Here is a 27765-nt window from a genome sequence, read left to right as displayed (position 1 = left end):
TGTTGGAGCATGTTCAGCTAATCATACGTGTCATCCTATTGAGACTATAACGATATGTTCATACAGGTTTGTATAGTTGGTAAACGGAAATAATAAAACGGTTAAAGCGAAAGAGGCAGCTGGCTACATGTCCAGACTTGTTGGAGCATGTTCAGCTATGTTGGCATATATATAAATTAACAGGTATGATACAAGATGTGGAAGGGAAAGGGGGTGGCTTGCTACAGAGACCTGTCCAGAGAGGTAATCATTTGGAAAAAAAGATGCAATTCTATTGGCTAGTTAGAGTGTGACGTAATTGTGGTGGGGGGTTAATGCTAGTATCGCAGTCCAAGTGTCAGTTCGGGTTTAGTTTTCAGTGAGTGTAGGTCGCGTCATCAGCAGCGGAAGCAGTCCAGGTGGAGGGGGTAAGTAAATAATTTTTCTATTACCTAATGTGAGGTTATCCATTTTTATTTTTCAATATTTTTGTGATAGTGGGGGGTAATTTAAATTTAAAAAAAAATTATTGGTGAGGGGGGTTAGATTTTTTTAAAAAAATAATTCCTAGTTAAAACATAAGAGAACATTCAAAACTAGAGTAAGCGAGACTACCACTGTGGCCGACTGGTGCAGATGACGTGTCTACCAGTACGAAGGTTGTAGGATCGAATCCCAGGTAAGTAAAAATAATTAAAAAAAAAAAATCCCCCTCCTGTCTATCAGTGGGCGAGGGGGGTGGAGGTATGAGGTCCGCCATCTTGTGGTCATCAGCTGGTACGAGGTCCGCCATCTTGTGTACTACAGCTGTTGGAAGAGACGCCATCTTGTAGGAGGAGCTTAGGAGGCCAACGAATACGACGACCTAGAGGTGGTGGGGGTAAAGGTAGGTGTCATGTGATAGGAGTAGGGCTTGGGTGGGGGTAAAGGGATGTCGTCGAATACGCTGATTGGTCTATTAAGAAGGGTGGGGGTAGGAGTGGGGGTAAAAGGGGTGTTATCGAATTCGCTGATTGGTCGATTAAAAGGGTGGAGTGGGGGAAGGGGCGTGGCCTAAAACCCTCGTCGAGTTCGATGATTGGTCAAAAAGGGTAGGGGTGGGGGTAGGGGGCGTGGCTTAAACCCTCGTCGAAATCGATGATTGGTCAATAAGGAGGGGTGGGGGTAGGGGTAAGGGAGGGGGGTGGGAGGGGAGGGGATGGCCGCCATTTTGTATTTTAGGTGTGCCAGAATCGGCAAATCCTATCTACTGCCATTAACCTTGATGTTGACGCGACTTAAATCATAAAAGAAAAGAAAAAGAAAATGAATGAACTGGCCAGCATAAGGGTCTGTGAAACATCTAATAAATTCAAAAAAATATTAATGAAAATTAATGTAGTAAAATTACTTAAAATAATATCAATGAAATGTTGGGTACTAGCTGATTTGTGTACCTTTTGGCGTTTAATCAACCCTTATACTTAACATTTTAAACTGTAAGTTTTTGTTAAAGAGATTTTTGTACCTTTTGGATAGATTTTCTTTTTTGTATGTTTTGCAAAGTTACATATCTGCTTTTCAGATTTTATTAAAATTGGGAATAATAAATTTAATTTTATCATTATAACCTGAAAAGGTGTTAAGTCGGAGTTACTACCACTGGACAGATCTTTTTAAAGAATGATTATAGTTGCGGTCCCCAAACCATCCTCAATAACAATTTTTTTGAGAAAGCGTTTTGAATAAAATAGGAAGGTAATTTGTACGTAAATAGCAAAATTAAACTGCGATTTCAGTACTTCCCTTTAAGAGGAGTAAGAAAAATAAACTGCGATTACAGTACTTCTCCCTAAAAGGCAAAGAGGCAAAGATTTTGAATCGAACTACAATTCATTGATGAAAATCGGTTCACTCATTGAAAATTTTAACGATTGCAATACTTCCTCTTAGTAGGTGTAAGAGCATGATGGCACTTCACAGCCACGTAGAGGAGCTTTAACCACTTCTTCTTACTAAATTTTATCAAAATCGGACTAACCGTTATAGAAATATTGGTAATAATAGTTTTAGAAAGGGCCTTACTTGGGTGGGGCAAACTCCCCTCCTTATGAGGCACAGCGTCGAGACTTTTAAGTGCAAATCTGTACAAAATTTCGATTCGAATGACACTTTATTCATGAAAATCGGTTTACGTTTCGATAATTTGAAACGATTGCTATACTTCCCCTTAACAAGTGTAAGAGCAGATCGTCGCTTTAATGTTACGTAGGGGAGCCCTAACCCTGTCATCCTACCAAATTTTATCAAAATCGGGCTAAGATTTACAGAGTAATTAATGATAATAATTTTGGAGGGGGCCTTACATAAAAGGGGCTAACTCCTCTCCCATTCCATGTACAGCGTCGCGACCCCCAAAAGGCACATCTACATAAAATTCCGAATCGAATGACATCTCATTCATGAAAATCGGTTCACGCGTTTAGGCGCTACGTTGTTTACAAAAAAGGTAACAACAACAACAAGAAGAAGAAGAACAAGAACATTTTTTGAAAATCTCTTTAACAAAAACTTACAGTTTAAAATGTTAAGTATAAGGGTTGATTAAACGCCAAAAGGTACACAAATCAGCAAGCACTCAAAATTTCATTAATTCTTCATTAATATTTAAGTAATTTTACTGCATTAATATTCATTAATATTTTTTAGAATTTATTAGATGTCACAGACCCTTATGCTGGCCATTTTCGTCTACAAAATATTTGTTCAAGTAGCACTGTAGATTGACTGTAATATCTAGTTATTTATAATAATCAAACTATTAAATACAGGTTAAAAAGAAAAACGTTATAAAAAATAAAAAAAAATTATGAGGCTAAAAAATTCAAAACTTTTTTTTATAAAAAAAAATGTAATATGTAAAATAAAGTAAATAAGATATGTATATTTTTAGGACAGCTAATTATTCCAGTATTTTACTATAAGTAAAATTAAATTAAAATAGAGAAATCAATAATTGTTGTTGAATAATCTACTTGTTATAACTGTGTGTTATTTGTGCTCTCGAATATTTCGGTAAGACGAATTCAAGACAGTAGCCTACTCTAACTTTGTCTTTTTCTACTTTAACATGCATGTACATATGTGTGATTTATCATAATTATAACAAAAAAATATTATAAATGAAGTGGCCAGCATAAGGGTCTGTGACATCTAATAAATTCTAAAAAATATTAATGAATATTAATGCAGTAAAATTACTTAAATATTAATGAAGAATTAATGAAATTTTGAGTGCTTGCTGATTTGTGTACCTTTTGGCGTTTAATCAACCCTTATACTTAACATTTTAAACTGTAAGTTTTTGTTAAAGAGATTTTTGTACCTTTTGGATAGATTTTTCTTTTTGTCTATTTTACAAAGTTACATATCTGCTTTACAGATTTTTTAAATTTGGAATAAGCAATTCTATCATTATAACCTGATAAGATGGTAAGTCGGAACCGTAACTACCACTAGAGAGATCTTTTTAAAGAATGATTATCGTTAAGGTCCCCCAAACCATCCTCAGTAACAACTTTTCTTGAAAAAGCGTTTTGAATAACATAGGAAGGTATTTGTGCGTGAATAGCAAAATTAAACTGCGATTTCATTACTTCCTTTTAAGAGGAGTAAGAAAAATAAACTGCGATTGCAGAACTTCTAGGCAAAGAGGCAAAGATTTTTTAATCGAACGACAATTCATTGATTTAAATCGGTTCACTCATTGATAATTTAAACGATTGCAGTACTTCCTCTTAGTAGGTGCAAGAGCATCAGCAATGTAGAGGAGCTTTAACCACTTATTCGAGCTGAATTTTATCAAAATCGGACTAAGCGTTATAGAAATATTGGTAATAATAGTTTTAGAAAGGGCCTTATTTGGGTGGGGCAAACTCCCCTCCTTATGAGGCACGGCGTCGAGACTTTTAAAGTGCAAATCTGTACAAAATTTCGATTCGAATGACATTTCATTCATGAAAATCGGTTCACGTGTCGATAATTTGAAACAATTCCTATACTTCCCCTTAACAAGTGTAAGAGCTGATCGCCGCTTTAATGTTACGTAGGGGAGCCCTAACCCTATCATCCTACCAAATTTTATCAAAATCGGGCCAAGATTTACAGAGTAATTAGTAGTAATAATTTTGGAGGGGGCCTTACATAAAGGGGGCTAACTCCTCTCCCATACGATGTACAGGGTCGAGACCCCCAAAAGGCACATCTACATAAAATTCCGAATCGAATGACACCTCATTCATGAAAATCGGTTCACGCGTTTAGGCGCTACGTTGTTTACAAAAAAGGTAACAACAAGAAGAAGAAGAAGAACAAGAACAAGAACATTTTTTGAAAAAGCGGTTTTTGCTCATTTTCGGCAACTTTTTTCTCGAAACCTATTAGATCTGGGTGGTTGCAAAAAAATTACAGTTATGAAGGAGGGTTTGGAGTAAGATTTAAAGAAAATTTGGGAATTTTATCTTTTATAGAAAAAGAGAAAAAAATTGTCAAAGTTGGGTGTTTTTCAACGTTACGCTTTTTCGTGCAGTTTTTGATGGTCAACCCTTATACAACTGTCCTACCGGACAGTTTTAATGCCGTTTTTGCTCATTTTGAGCATCTTTTTTCTCAATATCTATCAAATCTAGGTTGTTGCAAAAAAATTACAGTCATAAAGGAGGATTTGCCCTATATTTTAAAGAAAATTTGGGAATTTTATCTTTTATAGAAAAAGAGAAAAAAATTGTCAAAGTTGGGTGTTTTTAAACCTAACGCTTTTTCGTGCAGTTTTTGATGATCAACCCTTATACAACTGTCCTACCGGACAGTTTTAATGAGATTCAAACGAATAAGTTAATTTCTTATACAGATTATGGTACCGCCGACTTACAGCATAATGAGTTATTAACGAAAATATTCTGCTTTTAAGATAAGTTTTTTAATTTAAATGTTTTATTAAAATTATAAATTAAATGTTGTTACACAATGTTTTAAACTTGCAGCCCTTAGGTCTTATTTAAACCATATAATAACAACGATAAAACAAAACAAAATATCCTAGATTCGTGGTTTTAAGAAGCTTTTAATATTGAATAAAAGGTTTTAATATTGAATAAAATAAGAAATTTTGGTGATTGATTTTTACACCTTTTTTTTTGTTTAATACGTTACCTCTAGTTTCAATTTATATGGCATTGGTTGAGGTCGTCATCGCTATACGAAGAAATATCAAATTCTCGAAGATTAAAGACAGAAATTTTTTTTTTTATTTCCAAATTATATAAAATCTACGAAGAAGAAAGTGCAGCTCAAGAAGAAATGATAAGGCAAGAATTGTGTAGTAATGATAGTTTTTTAATGAATTTTTTTCCAAACTTTTAATTATGTTTTTAATGTAATAAGTATTTAAATAATTTCTGAAAATGTTTAATTTAATTTTATATATTAATGTAGTAATTTAAAGATTAATTCTATGTTGATTAGTCAGGTTGTAAAAGTTGCCAATATTTTTTTTATATGCTGACTTAAAAAAAGGGGTATGTACATATTCCATACCATAACCCTTTTGTACCCCCACCCTACTAAGAAAACTCAGGTCAGAATTGTACTTAAGAATAAACAGTTCTTAACAAGGCTATGTTGTAGTGATAGGCAGAACGAGACCGCCTGTGGAGTCGAAGGATTTGAATCAGTTCCAGTGTTGGAATCGGTTCACTGATTCCAGTTTCTGTACTAACCCTATGCAGTATTACAAATGTAGCGCAATTTATTAAGGTATATCATTAAATGTTAGCTTTCCCAGTTAATAACAAAAATATATTTCTTTAACTCACATTATAAGTACTTACTATTCCTAATTTCCAATTGCTCTGATAAATATAAAATTAACAATGAAACACATATATTAACACAAAAATAGGCTAGTGAAATATAAAAATTAAATGCATTGCAGTTTTGTCATTAGCTTGACCACTGGAAGACTGGAGTTAACTTGCTTCAAGAGGATACAAGGCGGAGATGGGTAGGAAATTATTCCCATAAATTAATTAAAATAGGTGGTTAATTAAAAATAGGCTATCAATAAAAAATTGTAAATTAATTAAAAGTCTAACAATAATTTTCTAAGTTGGCTTTTTGTCATAAAGAAATAAATATTATTCAATTTATTAATGTCATTCTCAGTTGACAGTAGATCCAGAAAATTTTCTCTTTCTGAACGTTGTCCGACTACGTATTTCTCGATATATGTGTTCCTGAAAGAGGAAAGAATTGGGCAAGATAATAAAGTATGTATTAAACTATTCCTGCAAAGAGGGCATTCGGATTCCTCATAAAAAGTTATTGAAATTTCTATGATATACCCGGGCGCGACGTTTCCCAGACAACATTAGCTGAGCCAATATTCTAATTTTATTGATATGAATTTTGCTACTAAGGTAACTTTGGAAGGTTCCGAAGGAGCAGATATCCCAGTAAAAAATATTGAAACTACTACTAATAGCAGAATCAATGTTTTTAGAAATCAAATGGTTTAAATATTTTTGCACTAAACTATTATAATTTTCTTTGATAAGATAGGGGTCTTGGGCAATCCAAATTTCCTCTGAACCGATAATGGGAACATATTTTCTTAACTCCAGCACCCAATTAAAGGGCAAGTTAAATGTGTCTGCGAGTTCAACAAGGCGATTCTAACATATTGTAACGAAGTTGACCTGGGCGGAGAAGAAAGGCCTAGATTGTTCTAGAGGTTGAACGACCAAAGTCAGTAACAGGCCGCCACTGCATAAACAAAAGGGGCGGTATCTACTTGTGGCAGAAAAGAAAGGCCTAGATTGTTCTAGGGGTTAAGCGACTAAAGCCGGTAACAGGCCACCACTGTGTAGACAAAAGGGCCGGTCTTTATTGAACTAGAAAGGAAAGGGCTAGATTGTTCAAGGAGTTAGTGACCTGTGTAAAAGCCAGCTAAGAGAAAGGCCTCAGTTGGGGTGGTGGCATATGTGTTTCCCAGCCTGTGATTGACAGGTGAGAGTGAGACAGACGGAGTTGGAGAGAGACAGAGAATGGGAGGAGGCGGCCCACAGCTGTGGTGGTGGCAGTATGTTTTCTCCAGCCAATGAACGTCAGGAGGGCGTGGAAACTTATGCTCAGAGAGTTGGAGGAGGGCAGTCCCAGTTGGAGGGAGGCACGCAGTTAAAAGGAGGCCGACACAGCTGGAGAAGTCAGTTTTCAATCTAGTTTTCAAGTCAGTGTCAATCAAGTTTTCAATTAAGTTTCAATTAAGTTTTTAAGCAAGTTTTAAGGAGTTATTAGAGTTTATAGTTATTAGTCAAGTTTATGAGTTAGTCTTGGAGAGTCAGTGTTGCGGAGTGCTTCAGTGGTAGCTAGTTGGGCAATTAGTCAGTTGATGAGTAGAGCTGTGTTAGTGCAGCTGAGACTAGTGCAATTCGGTGCAGTGCGGACCAGTGGTCAGTCGGGGAACAGTTTTGTGGCGTTACGAAGTGAGTAAGTAACAGTAAACTGTTGTGACTGTTGTAAATGGTGACTGTAATGAATAGCGTTAGTTGCTTGTAAATGTTAATGTGAGTAATGTTAACGTGTTAATAAATCAGGTTATTACTTACAACTTTAGCGAGTTTTATTAGTTAATCAAACCCACATATTTAATAACTAGTGGCAGGCATTAGTTGTGAAAGTAAAGTTATTTTTTTTTTGGGAAAAACTTTACAATATCTTAGGTAAGTGATCCTCTGGCATATTCAGTATGGAGATCCACCAGTTCACCATTCTTTTAAAGAGCTTATACTTCATGTGAACTTGACCTGTCTCTAATCTTACAAGATAGTTGGGGGTGTTGATTGGAAAATGGGGAAGAGTTTTATAAAAAGATAATTGCCCCTTTTCTATTAGATCCGCGTATGGGGTCCTATATTTCGGACAGGTACAGGAGAAGAAATGAATATTATTATTATTTTTTTTTTCAGCGCATCAACAGCTGAGGTTATTAGCGCTCGGAGCTTTTTTCAGTGCACTGCCGGCCTCCGGACAGTGTTCTCTCGTTACAGACAACACTGTCCATCACCGGACAGTGAGCTGTAAGAAGCTCCTAGGAAGAGAAAATCTAAGGGTCAGCTGCTGGATTCGAACCCGGGACCTCCGCGTGGGAGTCCAGTATGCTAACCTCATAGCTAATCCCTTCCCTGAATATTATTATTATTATTATTTAAGAATTATTGACAGTTTTCTAAAAAATCTTGGAACTTATTTTATCCTCCAAGCATAAGTAATATTTTAGGCTCGCCAGGTTTTGTATTTTGGTGTTGATTGATTTTACAAGTTGAAATATTTCAGTAAACTTCTATATAATAGCTTCGTTAGTTGAAAGATGTATTTCAGTGTAACATCTAAGTAACTTCAGTATTAATTATTTTCATTTTAATTTGCCTTAATTTTTTTGGGCGGGGCGGAATCACTTTTTTTTCTGTAAAAATAGGGGTTTGAATCAACTCGTTCCACCATCGCACCACACAGGATAATGTACCGAATAGGAGTTAATGGATTGTGTTAATGGATGGGGAGACTAAGAGCCACTTAGAGTTTTCAGTATGTTTAATTGGTTAATTTAATTTAATTTAATTGGCGCACGGAGCTTTATTCAGTGTACTACCGTTCTCCGGACGGCGTTCTCTGTTTACAGATTGTAAGAAGCCTGTTAGCTGTAAGAAGCTCCCAGCTCCTAGCTTCACTTAGCTTAGAAGAGAAAGGTCGGTAGCTGGGGTTTCGAACCCGGGATCTCCGTACAGGTAACCAACAAGTTAACCACTTAGCTAGTTTTAATTATTTTTTTGGCTTGAGCCTTTTAGCTTGGTATTTATTTAGAAAAGGCAGTGTTGCATTATTTTAATAATTAGGTATAAAACAGTAAAGTGAGCGACAAAGATGTTCAATGACCAAAACAGAAATCTCAATATTTTCAGCAGGCATTATTCACTACTGCATACGCTCTAATGACCACATTGGGATTGAGGCACATAGCGGCTGTAAATACTTCAAATGAGGTAGGTCCATAACTTGGATTACTATAACTATTAAAACTGTAGTTAATTATCAAAACTCCTCAAGTAAACGTTCTTTTTAAAAAATCAACTTTGGCAATTAATCCTCTTACGTTGTGTAAAAAAAAAATTCCCAAATTTTCCTTAAAATAAAGTGAATATTTTTTAAAAATAACCTTGTTTATAAGAGTAAATTTTTCGCAGCTCACAGATCTTTTGAGTAAAAGGTGGCGAAAAAGACAATTACCTAATGAAAAAATGTTTCAGTAGAAATATTTAATCTTAAATATGAGATTATATTGGCCTTACATTATTCAATTATTTTAAATTCTAAATCTGCGCATGTGCGAATTTGATAAAGTATTTCTAATTATTTCATAGGTCAATAACAAGAAAAGACATGGCTGTACACAAATGTGATATGACATGTTGTACAGTTGAATCTAAAGTTGTTCCATTTGTAGAGCATTTGTGAAGAAGGGGCAGGCAGCCATTTTGTTAGAAGATTTTAGGGACAAATAAATATATATTAAAATAATAAAAAAAGGGTATAAAATAAGTATAAGTAAAGAGTAAAAGTATGTAGATATTGGCATGATGGAGGAGAGTGCCCGGCAATCTTCCTTTTAAGCTTTGTTTTGCGACAATCTGCTGCTTACCTGCTTCAAATTATTCTCCACAATCTGGAGCCATCCTGGTTGAGACCTTCCATGCGGTTTTTCTCTTTTTTAAAGCTTTTTCGATCCGCGTGTCATCCCTCACGATGTTAGTGCCCAGTGGAACCTATTTATCTTTTAATAAATTTTCACTCCTTTGAAATGGCTTTGCAAGGTCGCTATTCTTCTTTCACGATATGCCAATATTTTGAAGTTAACCTTTAGTTCATAAATCCATACATACATCTTTCTATCCCAATAATATGGTATCGTTTCGTCTTTTGTTTAAGATCCCGATCTCGGCAACTCTTACTAACGTTTGAAGATCTTTACTAGTATGGTTCTTCCAATGATGTTCGGTAGGACAATGGTAAACGAAGACAGTGGATGTGGTCAGAGCATTTATGGCACAAAGGTTTGCTTCCTGAGGGTGAGGGGAGAACACGCTCTACAACCTTGGAGGTTCGTGTAAGTTTACCACCACTCATTTGCTACATCCAATGTGTTCAAACACATCCATTGCGCCGTCAGCAACACGGTTGGCTGCTGAAGGTTGAAACGCCCAACTGCTACAGATACGGATTATGCCAATAGATGTTTAGGATCCTATTTTAGATCAGCTCTTCGATATTTGCTCCTAAATACTGTTTATTATGCTTTTCAGAATTCTGGACAGAGGAACTTAACAACATTATGTGCATACACAATGGTGGCCAAGACAAAATAAGGAGTAACAGCGAATATTCTGTCACATCCAAGAAGGCTAGCGGTCTTTTAGAGAGATTGAAATCAGAAGAGGAAGGATTAATTCCAGAGGACTATCTTCTCGCTCAGGCAGACAACCTCACAGACTATCAAGGCTTATGAAGTCTGCTCCAGGTTAGTTCAAGACTGCGTGTAACCATGGACGAACATTGGTAATATATTCTTTCTAGTCTAGGTAATAAATTAGAAGTAAGACGATGAGAACGCTTGGACAGGGAGGAATCCTGAGGAACTTTAATGGGAACCTCACTTTTTTGGTATTTGAAAAATCTCATTTAAATATAGGCATCAATCAATGGCTGCCATGTTGCATGAGTGGGGGTTGAAAACCCCAGGCTAGAGCAGATTTATTTTATTGAGCTTTTTGATAGCTATTATTCCAACAAAGTTGAGCGGTCATTAAATTTACGTATACCTTCTGATAGGCCACTTCAGGCTGAGCTAACACGCCTCACATTGGTCTGGCGAAGGATATTCCGTAAATTTTGTCAGGGAAAGGAAACAGGTCACATAATCAGTTCTTAGCGCTTGCGTGGATTAGAGTTCGGGGGTAAAAACTCTTGCATAGTTTGCCCAGATATCCGATAGAATTCCTAATCTAATCGGAAAGAGAAGACTGGGAGACTCGTAACTAGTGGGTGCTATGGTGGATTCTGTATGTCGCGTGGACTCTTGACCAATTACCATGGATCAAGAAGTTGTTGCCCAATTACAACTTATTCAACATTAAAGTGCATTTTTATTATCACAATCTGTAATAATTTAAATATGAAAAAACAAATCCAGTTCAGTTGACGTCATAACCAACGAAAACTGATCATTACAATAACAAAAAATAAAATATGAAATTAATGTAAAAATACTTTACTTAAATAAGCCGGTTATTCTTGGAAATCCGCTTGGAATTAAATTAATATAAGATCACAGTCAAGAAATTTTGAATTCTGTTTCAGTAAAATGAAAAATAGAGAATGACTCTAGTTGTTACTAAATAAAATACATTGCTCAACGAAAATATGTAAATTTGTTCATTAATCGAGCCGCCTTCTGCACTAATTGATTAATTCCACTTTTTGAAATATCTTGAATCTAAGTGTTAAAGGGCTTGGTTCAATCATAGATTTTTATATAATAATTTCTCAAATAACGAAGATTGACCGCATTAAACAACAAAATCTTTTTAGCCATTGAATAATAAATAATTTATTTCAGAAGACATTCTATTTACTTCGTGCTATAGTGTAGATCGTTGCAATAATTCAACTCAAATTCAGTAGCAGGAGCTGAATGATAGCGTTATAAATTTACATTATAAACGAAATTTTAAAAATTATGTACATTATTTCATCACATTTCTCCAATTTTTGTTTTATGGAGTTAACCGATTGTGCAGTGAACGACTCAATTATAGGTCTAAGAATTTTTCCATTCACCAATTAAAACATTTGTATAAGTATAAATAACGCAGGTGCACGAAATTTTACTAACTCTTCAAAAAAAATTGTATTCAATTGATTTGTTTAACATTGAAATGTTTAAGTTTTGTATTGGACTTCGGGTTTGTCTTTAGATACAACTTTAGATTGATTTCGCTGATGGCTAAACCATATAACGACTTGAAAAGAAATAAAACTATAACTCTCTATTTAAATTTATGTTGCTAACTTTCGCAACATGAGAAAAGTTCACTGATTCAGAGACAGGCCAACCTGTATACTTAGCTCTGTAGCAATTAAATTCTTTACAAACTTCTTGCAAAAACGATCGCTAGCCTTCTTTTTTGAGACTTATTGCAGAAAATACAATTTATAAGAGCAAGTCAAATCTAAGTCCACATTTATACCTAATTATTAACCTTACGCGAAGAAAGGCCTGATTGTAAAGACTTCCTAAAGTTTTAATCCATGTAGCCTCCAACGAAAACTATGAAGTTAGTTCCATAGAAGGATTTACAGAGACAAAGTCCACTAATGTTACGCCACATTTGTTTATGCCAACCTCTCTTTTGGGCTTCGGAATTTGAATACCCTTAAGAGAAGATAGGATAAACAGACTATCTTTGTATCCTCTATTGTTTTCGGAACCAATTTTGGCTCTTAACGAGAGCTATATCCTAACTGTTACACGAGTTAGAGATCTGTGTAAAGAAATAGTGTGGCAAAATTTATTAACGAAATGCCTCTGTATCTATTGTTATAAATTACGCTAAGATTTTATCTTCATTCAATATTTTCCCCAAACATTTCGTAAATAAGTTTTGAATGGATTTTAGACATCTATCTGAAATTCTGCAGTCAGTCCATCTGGTCCATAGCCAATATAAATAGCCAATCTAATTTCATCTAACGTAAGACTGGGATCAAAAATATAGATAAGTAAATTATTTGCTTTAAAACAACTAATAGTCTTATGTATATACATATACATATATATATACATATGTATTTTTTTTTTGTCCGCGATTATTGGTTATTTTTCGTGTACTACCAACCACCAACTCGCGTACTACAGGTTGGGAAACGCTGACATTACTTATATCAATTACTAATGCTCCAATCAAATCTCATTCTTCTCACACATGTATATCATTACATTTTATGTAGTTGTAAATTTCGGTGTATATGTTCCCATCGTCTTGAGATAATATTCTGTGCAAATTGGAGGGTTGGGGACATCCCGACCTAAGGACTGCCTCCCACAAAAGGTCCCTCCCCTTACCATGTTTACTGCAGTCTAATATTAAGTGATTACTGTCAGCCATGGTATCTGCTGAGCATGAACAGTTTGGGTTGATCTCTTTGCCAATTCTAGCTAGATGTTGTGGTGAATAATTATGGTTAAATCTTAACCATAATTTGCACACAAATCAAAGAAAGATTTGCACACATTTCTCTTAAAAAACTCCCGTCTGTTATACCCTACAACACAGCCAATATTTGTTAGGAAATTCCACTTTCAACCACTCAACATTAAATAAATACCTCAGGGTAGAACAAAGCTGTGTATTGTACTAACGCTGGAACTAAATTGTAGTTTTTAAAGTAAATGCCAAATAACATAAAAATTAATTAAATATCGCTGGCATCTGGGTAATGCATGTTACTTATATGCAGCTTCATTGAGATGAAAAAAATTGTAATAAAATAAATAAATAATCTCTATTTAGCAGAGATACTGATCAGAAAATTAGACTTGCAACGAGCTACTGCATTGACTATGATATCACCTACTGTTTGTGCTGCGCTGCTTTGTTACATTAAGAGAATAATCATAATCTGTGTTTTTCTCTTTTCTTGGGTTAATGTAATTTCAATTGTATTTTATTTATTAATAATTATTATTCATTAGCACTTTCTTTTTGGCAACCTCCACTCTCATTTCTAGCGATTGCATCTATAAACCAGAAAATACGTATTTAGAGACCTCCAGACGCCAACGTCCTCAGATGTTGATGGGCCTTAAATAAAATACGGTAATGAATTTTATTTTTACTGACTGATTACTGCAAATAAATTGCAATAAATTTAACTATCCTTCTCAACCATATGATGAAATTAACTCAATATGTGTAAACAAGAAATTTATATCATTCAAGCTCGATACGAGATAAGTATTTGCCCACTTTTGTTTTTATAAAGTTTTCCAATATGCATCGATTTACCCGGTTTTGCCCGTTTTCAATTCCCCAAATTTCACCATGTTATAAAAGATATTCTTCACACATAAGAAGAGAGGTAAGTTGGTAACATATTTTACTGTTACATATTCATTATGTGCCTGACAGAAAATCAGAATTTAAAATATGTAACTCAAAACGCTAGAATCTCACTCCTGCGATCAGTGGCGGACCATGGTATTAAACAAGAAGGAAGGCTCAAAGAAAGATAGTAAATGTTGAAGGAAAACGGCCTCATTATTTTGTTGCACCCTCCTGCTATTAGAGGCAGTAAATTTCTCAGATACACCGCTCTCGCTAAAAATCAAGAATGATACGTTCTCTTTACTGTCGACAATCTCTACGCATCCAGTTCTCGTTGTTCATTGAATTGTTCTTACACAATTCAATCTCTTTTAATCTCTCCACAATACAACAAAAATCTTTTAGTCTGCTCGTCCGTACATTATTTTAATTCACAGTCCTAATTATTTGAACGACGATAATGATACTTTGTATATGACGAAAACTCAGGCGGGTCTTTGCACGTTTCAGCAAAGAAATTGCGTTTTGTTTCTCCAACCTTCAATTGAAGCGTGGATGAAACGTGGGAGCGTTGGTTAACGATATAACGATAAATTTGTTTTATCATCAAATAAAAGCAACCATCACATCATTTCAATGTGCCCTGTATGCAAGATTTCTTGACCTATGATTACGGTAAGAATATCTTGCCAGGGTGTTGGTCTTGTAGTCCAGATCGTGGCTTTGTAAGTGGGAGTTCCCCAGCTAGAATCCCGTGTATGACTATATTTTATTAAAAAAAGTATTGTATTAAGTATTATGAATGACTGCAAACGCGGGATTCGAACTGGGGATCTCCCACTTAGAAAGACACGCTCTTGACCACTAGACCAACACCTACCCTCCCTGGCAAGATATTTTTACCGCAATCATAGACCAAGAAGTCTTGCATACGGGTTACATTAAAAAGATGTGGTGGTTGCTTTTATTTGATGATAAAACAAATTTATCCTGATTCTCCCACAACAATTGCATTACACTACATTTTTTTAAATCTTCAATTTTTTTAAATTTTTTTTCTTAGCGACACAAATAACATTTTTTGCAGTGTATTTCTGGTGGAAAATTAATATTGAAAACCGATCACGAATAAAATAAAATTGTAACTGATCTTAAATATCTCGACAAATATTAGGGAAATTAAAACGAGGTCAACGCCATTTTTCACAATTTTTTATGTAGTTTTCATAATCATTGTCAACATTAGTGGTCCTTATGAAACGCCGATCAGGGTTTTGGCCGTAACTCCGCCAAAAATGAAGATACAGCATAGGTATTTAATAGTTTTTTTCGGATTTCCGCTTTCGTAAAAACTTATTAGCGATGGTGCGTTTTAAATGGATCACCCTGCGGTGATTATCTTCAAGAATTTGATCAGTTAGCGATTACTTTAACAACTTGAGGATAGCGAGTTGATAGGTTTTTCAGTATTCTGCCTAGTTACGAAAATATCCAATATTTCACCTATGGAAAGTGGAGGGCAAGTGATGCACCAAGGCCTTTCCTCTGGGCACCTAAGATTGTTGCTGGAAATTACCACTAGGTCTTGTCATTCTACTCACTTTTGAAATGTACTCTCATTAGTTTACAAACTAAAATACAAATGTTCAATCCTTTAATCGGGTTCGAGTGGATTTGAATTAATTATGTTTTAATTTGTAATAAATTATTAAAATTTTATTCAACAGAGCAAAATAATCGTACTAGAAGACAGCAAATATGAAAAAGTAGTGTCTACTTTTGAGGTAGGTTTAATTAAACAGATTATTAAACAATAATTATCAACTTGTCTGCTTAGTCACACTTAATTAATTTCAGTCATTAAATTATGATAAGATGCAAGACGAATTAACGAAAGAAGAGGAAATAAAATTTGGAGTTGCCATCAATTTAGCATTGATAATTCAGAGAAATATTGCGATTTGTTTCGTTGCTATTTTCGTGGCTTTATGTGTAACGATAATAAATATAGCAGAGCACAAATATTTAGACTTCAAAATTAGTTTTTTACTAACACGTATCCTTTGAATATCTTTAATATTGGTTGGTAGGATTATTTTAATTGCCATATTTAAAGAAAAGAAGAAGTGTACATCTGCAAGGTACATATGTATGAAGTAACAGCGTGCTATTTTTCTTATTTCTTGGAGAGAATGTCTTGAATTGCGATTAGTGTAGAAATTATAAAGAACATTTTCCATCACACATATACATTACAATTCATGCACTCATATTCAACCACCTTCATTAAAATATATGAAATAATCAATCAAAATATTGTTGCCAAGCCTGATTTTGTTACAAAAAGAAAAAGGATTAGTGGCCTCTGTGTTATCTCGCTAAAGAAAACACTACTACCCATTTTTGGTTCCCTGGGTTCCTGCAACATCTACATCTTGCGCCAATCTTTTGTATACTGCTAGCAGCAAAAGGCCGATTGAGGATGCTTCTAGTAAGTTCCACTATACCCCTAGGGGGGGGGGGGTGGAGTCTTACAGGGTTAGCCTTATATCGCTGCTATCCTCACGATTCCCCTATACCATATCGTGCCATTTCTACTTGGAACAGATACATATATTCAGTAGTACTAGTTTACGCAGAAATAAACTCCATCAAAGTAATTCAATCAGGAGGAAGATGATTTTTGTTCTTATATCGTAGATGTGAAGTGTCAATATATTTTATAAATTTGTCAATGTCTAAAATATACAAAAATGTAAGAACATAATCGAGAACAGTGTAAACTTAAAAAATATATAAATGAGCCTTTATATGATCAAAATATAAGAAAAAACTTACACAAAAAATGTGCTTTTGAATGTGTCATGTTGATAGGGGAACGTCAGTAAATGGTTTGTGTTGAGCCAAAATAGAGTCTTGGTGACCCATACATGAGTGGTAATGGGCGTGAATGTTCCCAAACTTTTTAACGCAGATTATTGGAAATTTCTGGTTTTGTAAAAACTTAAATTTGAGTATATGTTGGGAAGTGAGGTTTGGTTCGAGCTTTAGTAGAGATAATATCGTGTCTGTGTTTCACTAGTTGGAATTAACTATTGATTTTTAACATACAGTGACTTCTTACTATTTTAAATAATCTGGTGAATTTTGATAACTTTTCATCCAGCAGTTTTTCCACAATATTGAAGAAAAGTTTTGTTCAATTTGTTAGTGTTTTTTTAATCTATAATCTTTTCAACAAATAAATATAAACATAAACAGTTACTATGTCCAAAGCTAGTGGTGGTGGGTATATAACTGATATTGAGACTAAAGTCTCGGATGCACTCAACTGTATTCTTGATCGTGTTAAAGATTTTTCTGATTTGAGAACTGATAATCAAGAAATTCATAAAAATTGGAATAATTTTAAAAAATAAATTAATCTTCAGGGATTAAGAATGATTTAAATAAATTAAAAAATTAGCTGACAGCAGTAAATAAAGAAAATCGTTGTCTGAGACTGTATAAATAATTTGCCAGCCGCCTTGAACGAAAATAAGCAGGTTCTCAAATTCAATCTATGAACATACCTGTAGAATATTCGCAGAGGGCTAAATGAAATGTCCAAGGCGAGGACGAAATGTGGGAAAACAGTTTAGTCTAATTATGTTGTATTGAAAGGAGGGGAAATAAAATGTGGTGGACGCCACAGCCACCCAAAATACTTTCGCCAATGCCTTACAAAAAATAACAATTATTTATTGATAATACAATACTAATTGGCTAGACAACATACAATTGACAATTACACAATTTATCCTTCCTGGCGGAAGGAATGTTAATGCGAACAAATTAACAATTTTCTTGCCTGGCGACAAGGGAAATCTCTCCAAATGGGAGTACAAATAGGTACGTACAATGTTTGTCACTTACAGATTTAAGGCCTTTAAGATTGAAGGGGCAATTATATGCCGAGAAAACATAAATGACAATAATGTCAGAAGGGGAGTTATTTTCCACAGATACTTGTATTAATATGTTAACTCCAGGCAGACTACACTGGCTAGACCAAAAACACATTGACAATTTGTAAAAAACAAAACAAACTTTGCGCAATGACGCTATATAGACAAAAAATTACACTTGACATAAACCACACTTCTAACTTCCTTGTGAAGTCAAGGACAACTGCCTGCACTTGGTCACGTACGCAGTCCCTCTCTCCTTCCAGACCTCCAATGCAGCAAACCCTCCACTGCATCAACCTAAATTTCCCACAAGGGGGGCCGCACCTCCTTGCGAGGATCCAACAGTACCTAATAGTAACAATATCAGTAACACTGATGAGGACATTCTGACTATTTTAAAGAAAATCTTGTCCATCATAGGGTTCGGTTCCTCAGAAAATAAATGGAGGAATACTATCGTCTAAATAAAAATCGAAAACCTGGTAATTCACCTGTTCTTTAAATTTTATAAGAATTCTGACTAGCTTTTTCTCTTTGACGTAGAAGGTATGTAAAAAGCAACATTCTCCCTCATACCTCATACTCTGTGCTGAGTATGTTTGACGAAACAAATTCGAATGTTCAACTGTACATTTTTGAATATATGAGCCACAAATTTATAAATTATTTAGACAAGCAAAAGTTCTGCAGTGAATGGGGAAAGCCAAGTTTGGTTCAGGAAAAACAACATTTTAGTAAGAAAAGACGTACGTGGGTGTTCCGGCAGTCCTAATAAGATCAGAGAAAGATACTCAACAATGGCTAGGACATTCAGATGTAACCGTGTTGTCTGAGATTTTCACAGAAATAGATGGCGTACATGTTGGAATCATGAAGATCTGACATTCAAAGAAACGGAAAATTTAAAGATCCCCAAATGTTCAATAATTTATTTTTTTAAGCAGACATAAATAACCGTCAAATAAACAACCATGTAATACAAATTTTCTTTTTGGTTTCTGGAACATAAATGGATACAGTAATTTGTATAATTTAACTAGCAGTGAAATCACATCGTTGTTAAAATGTATATTCTTTGTCTCGGCGAGTCTTGGCTTCATTCACCTGATGCTCAAGTACTTCATTTTCTCAGCAGTTATGAGTCTCTAGCGCTGCTTCAAAGAAACTGCCATAAAGGTAGAGCTAGTGGAGGAGTGATGATCTGTGTTAAAAAGAAAATATCTCAATGGTTCAAATCTTGTTTTACATATCAGTGGTTCTTTTGTGTTCTTTTAAAGGGTAGAAATAATTATTTTTGTTCAGCCGTAGTGTATTGAAAACCAGATACAGAAAATGATAATATAATTATTTAAAAGGGAAGGGATTAGCTACGCGGTTAGCGTACTGGACTCCCACGCGGAGGTCCCGGGTTCGAATCCAGCTGCTGACCCTTAGATTTTCTCTTCCTAGGAGCTTCTTACAGCTCATTGTCCGGTGATGGACAGTGTTGTCTGTGTTGAGAGAACACTGTCCGGAGGCCGACAGTGCACTGAAAAAAGCTCTGGGCGCCAATAACCTAAGATGTTGACGCGCCTTAAATCATTGAAAAAAAAAAATTATTTAAAATTTTTCAACAGATTTGAATAATTTAATTTCTAATTAAGGCAATCATGACATAATTATAGGGGCGATTTTAATGCTAAAATTGGAAATTTAAATATGTTAGATGAAAATATTTTTGCTCTTTCTATTTGATCGTTATTAAAGCATTTCCCTTGCAAAAAAGTTGCTTACAAAAAAACAAAAAAAAAACTAAGATATCCGAATATGATCCGATATTCTACAAAACTGGATAAATCAGATGAGTACGTTCTCACAGTTGACAAATCCAAGCCAAACAAAAAGGTACTAATGCTCAGTTCTAAACACAAAAATGTCAAAATAGAAAAAAATGCTAAACGTATCCCTGAAACAGTGGCATTTTATAACAAAACCAAGTTTGGGGTGGATATTGTTGACCAAATTGCTAGGAAATATAGCGTGAAAGCAGGATGGCCCTTCACGTGTTTTACATTCAAATCTGATTTTGGAAGTCTGAAAAATGATTTGAAAATTTTAAACGTTAAAAGTGATAAATTAAGAAAAGAAAATTTGGTGTTTGATAAAAAAATTAATCTATTTTAATACTTTAATGCTTGATTATGAACAGTTTCGTTATGGTAATAGAGTCAGATTGACCAACATTCCTTACTCTGAAAATGAAAATCTCCTCTATATTCTATTGGCGAATTTATTGGTTGGTCTATTAATGAAAATGATTTGAAAATTTTAAACGTTAAAAGTGATAAATTAAGAAAAGAAAATTTGGTGTTTGATAAAAAAATTAATCTATTTTAATACTTTAATGCTTGATTATGAACAGTTTCGTTATGGTAATAGAGTCAGATTGGCCAACATTCCTTACTCTGAAAATGAAAATCTCCTCTATATTCTATTGGCGAATTTATTGGTTGGTCTATTAATGAAAATGATTTGAAAATTTTAAACGTTAAAAGTGATAAATTAAGAAAAGAAAATTTGGTGTTTGATAAAAAAATTAATCTATTTTAATACTTTAATGCTTGATTATGAACAGTTTCGTTATGGTAATAGAGTCAGATTGACCAACATTCCGCACTCTGAAAATGAAAATCTCCTCTATATTATTAAAGCTATTGGCGAATTTATTGGTTGCTCTATTAATGAAAATGATTTGGACTTTTTATATCGTTTGAAAAGGAAAAGTGCTATGCCAAATCCGCCTATTATCTTAAAATTTGTAAGAAGAGATCTGAAAAATAATTTTTTAAAATTATTTTGGGTGAAAAAAGAATTAATGAATACTGACATTTTGTCTGGTATAAATGAGACGACTTCAAAGCGATTTTATATTTCTGACGATATGGGTCCAGAAACGTTCAGATTATTCAGTAAAGTAAAGGAACTGCAGAAATCTGGTAAAGTAAAATACTGTTGGTCAAAAAATGGTAAAATATTAATTCGAAAAGAGGATGGTCTAAAAGTTGTGTTAATTAAGAGCGAAAGTGATCTGATAAAATATGGGCGTGAAGTTCCTGTTGACTTAGAAAATGGATCTTCCTTAGCAACTGAAGATGTTTTGACTTCTCAAGGGATCGACAGATCAGCCAAAAAGAGAAAACTTAAGAAATCGCAGTCTGGTTGAATTTTGGAGTTTCTGAAACCAAAGGTTCCTCCTTTAACGGCTACCAGTTGTGCTCAAGATTTATCTACTCCTCCTCCAAAATAGTAGATTTTCGAAACTTGGATTCATAATATTGCTGAGTTTAATCATTTTTTCTGAATGACTATTACTGTCACTACAAGGAAGCCTCAAAAGTTCATAAATTGGTGGTCTCGCTGTTTTTATTAAGAAAGATCTCACATCTCAATGTAAATTGTTAGTCTCAAATAGCTGATTCTTCTGTCTCTTACTCAATGTTCAACATACTCAGCTATCTGGTATCCACGGATTAAATTAATAATATATATCTTTTTGTTGTGAACAGCCTAAAATGTAAATTATACAATAGTAAATGATTTTTATTTTAAAGTTTTTGATATGTACAGATATATATTTTATTCTGTAATATATTATTTACTACTACGAGTATTATTGATATAAATTCATATATGTACGATTCGTATTTGTATTTTTAATGGGTGAATTCATTATTATTTGATGTTTATATAAAAAGTTTTTTTATTTTTCTTTCGTTTTGTTATTACTTATTATGCTTGTTGAGGGGATTTATTTTATTTTTTTTCCTTTATACTGATTTTAGGTAGAAGCTTTATATTCTTTTAATCATTATAATTTTCACTTTAGTTATTTTTAGTTTTGAATGCTTGTATTCTCTTTTTGTGTGTCTCTAAACACAACTCCTTGTTTACAAGTTGTAAACTTTTAAAAGCAATAAACACTATAATTATTATTAATACTTTATAATTACTACACTATAATTATTATTAATACTTTATAATTACTACACTATAATTATTATTAATACTTTATAATTACTACACTATAATTATTATTAATACTTTATAATTACTACACTATAATTATTATTAATACTATAATTATTATTATTATTAATAATTATTATTATATTTATGTACAAGTAAATACTTGAAACATTTTACACAAACTTAATTGTCTTTGTTATGAAGGAAGGTGCTATAATGCATATAGGAGTTATTTTGGGAGTATTGATATCGATGATGCGCATCCCATTTAAAAATGTCAGGTGCTTCAAATTACTACAAAACGATCGTGAAAGGAGAGATATGGCTTCTATGGGATTTGCAGCAGGAGTGTGCGCAGCGTTTATAGCTCCCGTTGGTTCGTAAGAGTTTTTCTACTAAATAATAACTTATAGGCAAGTGTTCTTTCTGAAGTTGTAAGGTAATGAAGAATCACAAAAAATTCGCCATGAAATGAGCGAGCGCAGTTTCAATAATTAGCTTCAAAGATTCACCCTTCTTTACCATATAACTGCCGAAAAGAATTTCTATTATTCTACATATCAGTAGGCCACCAACCTGATAAATCCTGACAAAACAAAAATATCTAAAATATGTTTCGAAAATACAATCGAAGTTTAAAAATGTTTTGCTAGTAGTTTTCGTACCCAAATTTCCTTTTCAACTTAAACATGAGTTTGAATATGAGTAAACGAAGGCTAAATGTTTACGAACTGTTCTAAGGCCGTGTGTTCGTACTCTTCAGTACTCCTGTTGTGGTGAAAAACTAAACTAATAATTTGTGAATACGAAGGCTAGCCTTTCCGAACATTTTTTAAAAGGCTTGTCGCCAATAGAGTAATCGCTTGGTAATTTAAAGCCAAATTCTACGTTGTTTTTCTAGTCGCTTTCGACCTTGCTATCTTAATTTTTTTGTTTGACTGGTGTTTAAATTTTGTTAGGTATTTGGTTCAAGTGTAAGAGATAGGTGGTCAAAAGTCTGGTTCCGTTGTTATTAGTGTGCCGACAATCCCAGTTAGTATACTTGCTGTTATATGTTCGCAGAAGCATGCTGTCTTGTGTGAATGGACGTTGGATACCTTCTTGTAGAAGTATCAATTTTGATCTCCGTTATAATAGTTGAAAAACCATTGTCGATTTTAACTTTATTATGGCGACTTCTTCGATATTTTTTTAGTACAGGTAGATGTAATTCATGATCTCCGACACTATTTTTATGCTGAGAGTGACGCCACCTGAAGCTACAGAGTCTCTCTGTCATTTCGATAACGTGCAACCTAGTACTGTAAATCGGCCCGTAGAAGTAAGGTGAGTTTTAGTGATGCAGGCTATGTTGTGACTAGTAAGAAAATTAGAGAAAGTTGAAATTTGTTCATCATATTGTTGCCAGTATGACAAATGCATATTGCCGCCTGGGAAGAGGATGATTTTATAGAGGAGTGGGAATAGGAATTTGCCATATCTAAGTTGAAACTTAAGAAAATCAGCCGGTCATGATGGAATTACCCCGTAGATGATAAAATTTATGGGAGCGGAAAGAGAGAAAGTCCTGTTACACATTATTAATCTGATATGGAAACAGAAAGTTATACCTCAAGATTGGGAAGTCTCCATTATAGTGCCCATCTTCAAGAATGGTGATAATCGGGAGTGCAGTAATCACAGAGGTATTTTGCTGACCAGCGTACCGAGTAAACTGTACTCGAGAATATTGGAAAACAGACTGAGAAGAGAGATTGGCTCCAATCTAGCTGGTGCTCAGTATGGGTTTAGAGCAGAAAGATCCACTCAGGACTTGATATTTACTGTCAGGTAAGCAAGTGAGAAGCTATTAGATAAAAGTAAAGCAAGTTATTGGTGCTTCGTTGACCTGGTAAAAGCCTTTGACTCGGTCCCAAGAAATGTAATTTGTAATTGTAAAGTATTGAGTGATAAGGGAATCAGTAGGGCACTGCAGATTGCTATACGAAGTATACACAAAAGAACAATAAACTATGTACGTAGTACGAACCTGGAATCTGAAGAGTTCGATACAACCCTAGGAGTGAAACAAGGTTGTATTCTAAGCCCCTTTCTTTTCATCCTTGTAATGGATGAAGTACGTAAGAAACAGTGAAAAGAGAATGAAAAAGCTATTCATTGGGTTTAGACATTTACAGAGAGTAGGAATTAGTATATTGGCATATGCGGATGATGTTTTGGTGGCAGCAGATTCTGAGAAGAACCTCCAGTTCAATATAAATATAATAACGGAAGAGTTGACAAAAAGGAAATTAGAAATGAATATAAAGAAGTCTAAGACAATGGTAATTGGTGATAACGGTAGGAGATTAGAAGTGAAAACCAAGGGAACTGTACTGGAGCAGGTGAAAAGCTTTAAATACCTGGGTGCCCATCTAAATGAGGAAGGATGGATGGAGGAGGAAATAAGAGAAAGAATAGGTGCGGCAGGAAGGTTCTTTCACGCAACCAGAAACACCTTCATTGGGAAAAAGGAAGTCTCCACGCAAGCGAAGGTCTCTGTTTACAAAACTGTATTTCTCCCTATTCTAACGTATTCAAGTGAGTCCTGGACCCTTACAACAAGATTGAAGAGCCAAATCAAAGCGATGGAGATGCGCTATTTGAGAAAAGTTATAGGGAAGACTAGAAGAGATAGAGTTAGAAATGCAACAGTAAGAAGAGACTTGGGTGTACAACCGGCCATAGAGAGAATTACAGCAAACCAACTCCGCTGGTATGGCCACGTAACAAGAATGATGGAGGACCGAGTGGCGAAAACTGTATATGAGGCCAGAGTGGAGGGAAGAAGACGTCGAGGCCGTCCTAGAAGAACATGGGAGGAGGAAGTGAGGGCTGGTCTGGCATCAAGAGGAATTGAATGGGAAAGAAGGAAGGAACTAGCCAGCGACAGAGCCGAATGGAAGAAACTATGCACGGTCCCTACACTGCTGACGCGGTAGAAGGGGAATAGATTATGATGATGGTGATAATGATGACTTCTTCGATATTTTTTTAGTACAGGTAGTTGTAATTCATGATCTCCGACACTATTTTTATGCTGAGAGGGACGCCACCTGAAGCTACAGAGTCTCTCTGTCATTTCGATAACGTGCAACCTAGTACTTTAAATCGGCCCGTAGAAGTAAGGTGAGTTTTAGTGATGCAGGCTATGTTATGACTAGTAAGAAAATTAGAGAAAGTTGAAATTTGTTCATCATATTGTTGCCAGTATGACAATGTATAAACATTGAGGTATAATACTCATACAGGCTGACTTTCTTCTGGGTTCCGTCGTGATTACGGAGCATTAGTGGCGGTAAGCTGTAATGAGTTTTTTCTTTGTCGGCATTTTCTCATAAATTGACTGTACAGATAGGTGATGGGATTGGGAAATTTTCTTATTTATCAGCCTGACCGAAAGTATATATTATGATGGATTGTTCCAATTCTTTCAATATTTATTTGACTTTGATTGAATACGTGGTACCTTTCATCATTGCAGATAATTTTTTTTTTCCGGTGAAATATTGTGTATTTGTATCAACATATAATAAATTTATTTTCTGGAGACCTTCGAGTTTTTTGAGTATTATTTTGATTTGTTTTTGCACAGCGGTGTTTAAAATGATGTTTCTATTGCACTTTTTTTACCGTCTGACTGTTGTCTATGCCGTGTAATTTTTGTTGCTTTACTTAATGTGCCATTTTTGCGCACCATCTGGTTCAATGTAAGATAGAGATGCGAATTTTTTATGGGTTAGTATTGGAGGTAGGTAAATACGAGTATAATAAGATGTTTTGGTGTTATTGTCTAATATTTTGTAATCGATCTGGATTTCTTCTTCACTTTACATTTAGTGGGCGTGTAAATTGATTTTTGAATTGAAGTCCAAAATATTGTTAATTTTTTGTTTTATATTAATTACTGGAGGATGAAGAAAATAAATATGTGAAGCAATCAAATAACCCCCGCATATATTTTTATATTTTTAGTTTTTCTTGCTATTCTTTGTTACAAATTATACAAAACGTTAAATGCCTTGTAGTACATTGACACTTTTAACTGATATTTTATCCGAAATGGATGATATAACCGTAGAGCGATTCGCTGAAAACCCAAGCATTTTTTTCATTCTGTTGTTGCAGGTGGAGTTGTTTTGGCATTAGAAGAAGGTATATCTTACGGTACTAAGGCATTAACAACAAATATCTTGTTTAGCTCAGTAATAACTTCTTTTACCAGTGCCACCATAAAGTTGATATTGATACGTCAGTGTGTTGGTAAATTGTTTTTGCTACCAATTTAACCCTCAACGCAACATATGGGAAGTTCGATAAAATGGTGACAATGAAACCAGTAAATATTTTTAGCCAGTTTACAAGCAATATGAACGGAGTTATATTATATTTCTTTTGGGCATCCTTGTTTTTTTGGCTCTAGAACACATAAAGCTGTTGATATTCTAGAGGAAACTTGAAAAAAAAAAAATTCAAAACTATATTTCACAAAATATTTAGTTATTCAATTTTTTTAAGAAATAAATCCTAACATACTAACTCTAAGGTACGCTTCAAACATGATTTAGGGTATAAGATCACTTGCTTTCAGTCAATAAGCTTGAAAAACAAACAATAAAGAAAAGAAAGCCCGTGTTCAGCACAAAGTAAAGTAGACGACTGGACAAAACTTAAAACAATTATCCTGAATACCTACGTTTTTTTTTTTTTTGAAAAAATTATTTGTTGAAATAAAAATTGATGGATTACATCAGTTGGCTTGTTATTCAATGCCAAAACTTCTTCAAATCAGTCTTCCCGTCTTTGTGGCAACTCGTACAATTAAATAAAAAAAATTAATAGTACCGATTGGTATACAGATCTGATAGACCCACATAATTCTCTGCTTGACAAAACAAGCAGTGCCAGATGCAATTTACATTAAGCACATTTTCTTATTAGTATGTGTTGTTCTGCCAATAGATAGATCAGTTCAGGAATTCACTCAAGTCTGAGATATCCAAGTGCTGAGTTGAGGGTTAAACAATTGTTTTTCTTATCATTAAACATGAAGTATTGCGTTATTAAAAAAAAAAAACTATTTTAAATTTCTTTCCAGAGAAGAAATATTACAAAATGTTTAGTTTTTTTAAGCGCTCGTTAAGAAGGAGGCTGTTTTGTTTTGTTTAACTCACGAGTATTATATGGTTGTTTCAATTTGAAAATAATTTCCAGTCCAAAGTAGTTTACAAACTCAAGCTTGTACTTTGTAAACCTTTGGATTTCATCCTTCTTCAGAGCTTGGTGTATTCGATTGTTGTAAAGCAGCGTTTCCCAACCTGTGGTACGCGAGTTGCTGGTTGGTGGTGCTCGAAAAATAATAACGGCGGACATAAAAAATTAAATCATAAATATATCATAGAAACGTTTTGTCCTATAATTCATAAAAATTATTTCAATTAATCATACTATACAGTAAAGTTGTTAATATGTACAATAATAAGGTTGAAGACAAACTACTGAACGATGGCTAATTTGCACCTAACCGAAAGGCCAAGAAAAAATAAAAAGAATGAAACCTGTAAATACGTGTATCAAGTACAATGTATTACCAACAT

General features: G+C 34.3%; 2 protein-coding genes across 33 annotated transcripts in view; both read left to right on the top strand.

Annotated features, from left to right (window-relative positions):
• LOC141449341 (chloride channel protein A-like) overlaps positions 1 to 5850 on the top strand; it is a 134267-nt gene extending 128417 nt beyond the window's left edge. For 7 of the 15 annotated variants that reach the window (XM_074118665.1, XM_074118667.1, XM_074118666.1 and 4 more), the window contains one exon: positions 5176 to 5770. In XM_074118665.1, the coding sequence (XP_073974766.1) occupies positions 5176 to 5379 (204 nt within the window). In that variant the 3' untranslated portion in view covers positions 5380 to 5770. Of the gene's footprint in view, positions 1 to 5175 lie in introns of all 15 variants that reach the window. The other 8 variants (XM_074118669.1, XM_074118668.1, XM_074118659.1 and 5 more) reach the window with 3 other exon arrangements.
• An 8166-nt stretch (positions 5851 to 14016) lies between these two features.
• LOC141449342 (H(+)/Cl(-) exchange transporter 7-like) overlaps positions 14017 to 27765 on the top strand; it is a 131088-nt gene continuing 117339 nt past the window's right edge. For 6 of the 18 annotated variants that reach the window (XR_012455467.1, XR_012455466.1, XR_012455465.1 and 3 more), the window contains exons 1-4: positions 14020 to 14208; positions 15902 to 15958; positions 22334 to 22505; positions 26297 to 26427. Coding sequence is in view for 12 of the 18 variants with exons in the window: in XM_074118681.1 (XP_073974782.1) it covers positions 14122 to 14208; positions 15902 to 15958; positions 22334 to 22505; positions 26297 to 26427 (447 nt within the window). In the remaining 6 variants the exon portion in view is untranslated. Of the gene's footprint in view, positions 14209 to 15901; positions 15959 to 17067; positions 18066 to 22333; positions 22506 to 26296; positions 26508 to 27765 lie in introns of those variants that run through there. The other 12 variants (XM_074118690.1, XM_074118687.1, XM_074118683.1 and 9 more) reach the window with 8 other exon arrangements.

The sequence above is a fragment of the Rhodnius prolixus genome, unplaced genomic scaffold, assembly GCF_049639745.1.
Source record: "Rhodnius prolixus isolate KJV_2025 unplaced genomic scaffold, Rpr scaffold_2, whole genome shotgun sequence".
Lineage (NCBI taxonomy): Eukaryota > Metazoa > Arthropoda > Insecta > Hemiptera > Reduviidae > Rhodnius > Rhodnius prolixus.
Note: the sequence above shows the minus strand (reverse complement) of the source record. Positions and strands in the feature narration are given on the sequence as shown.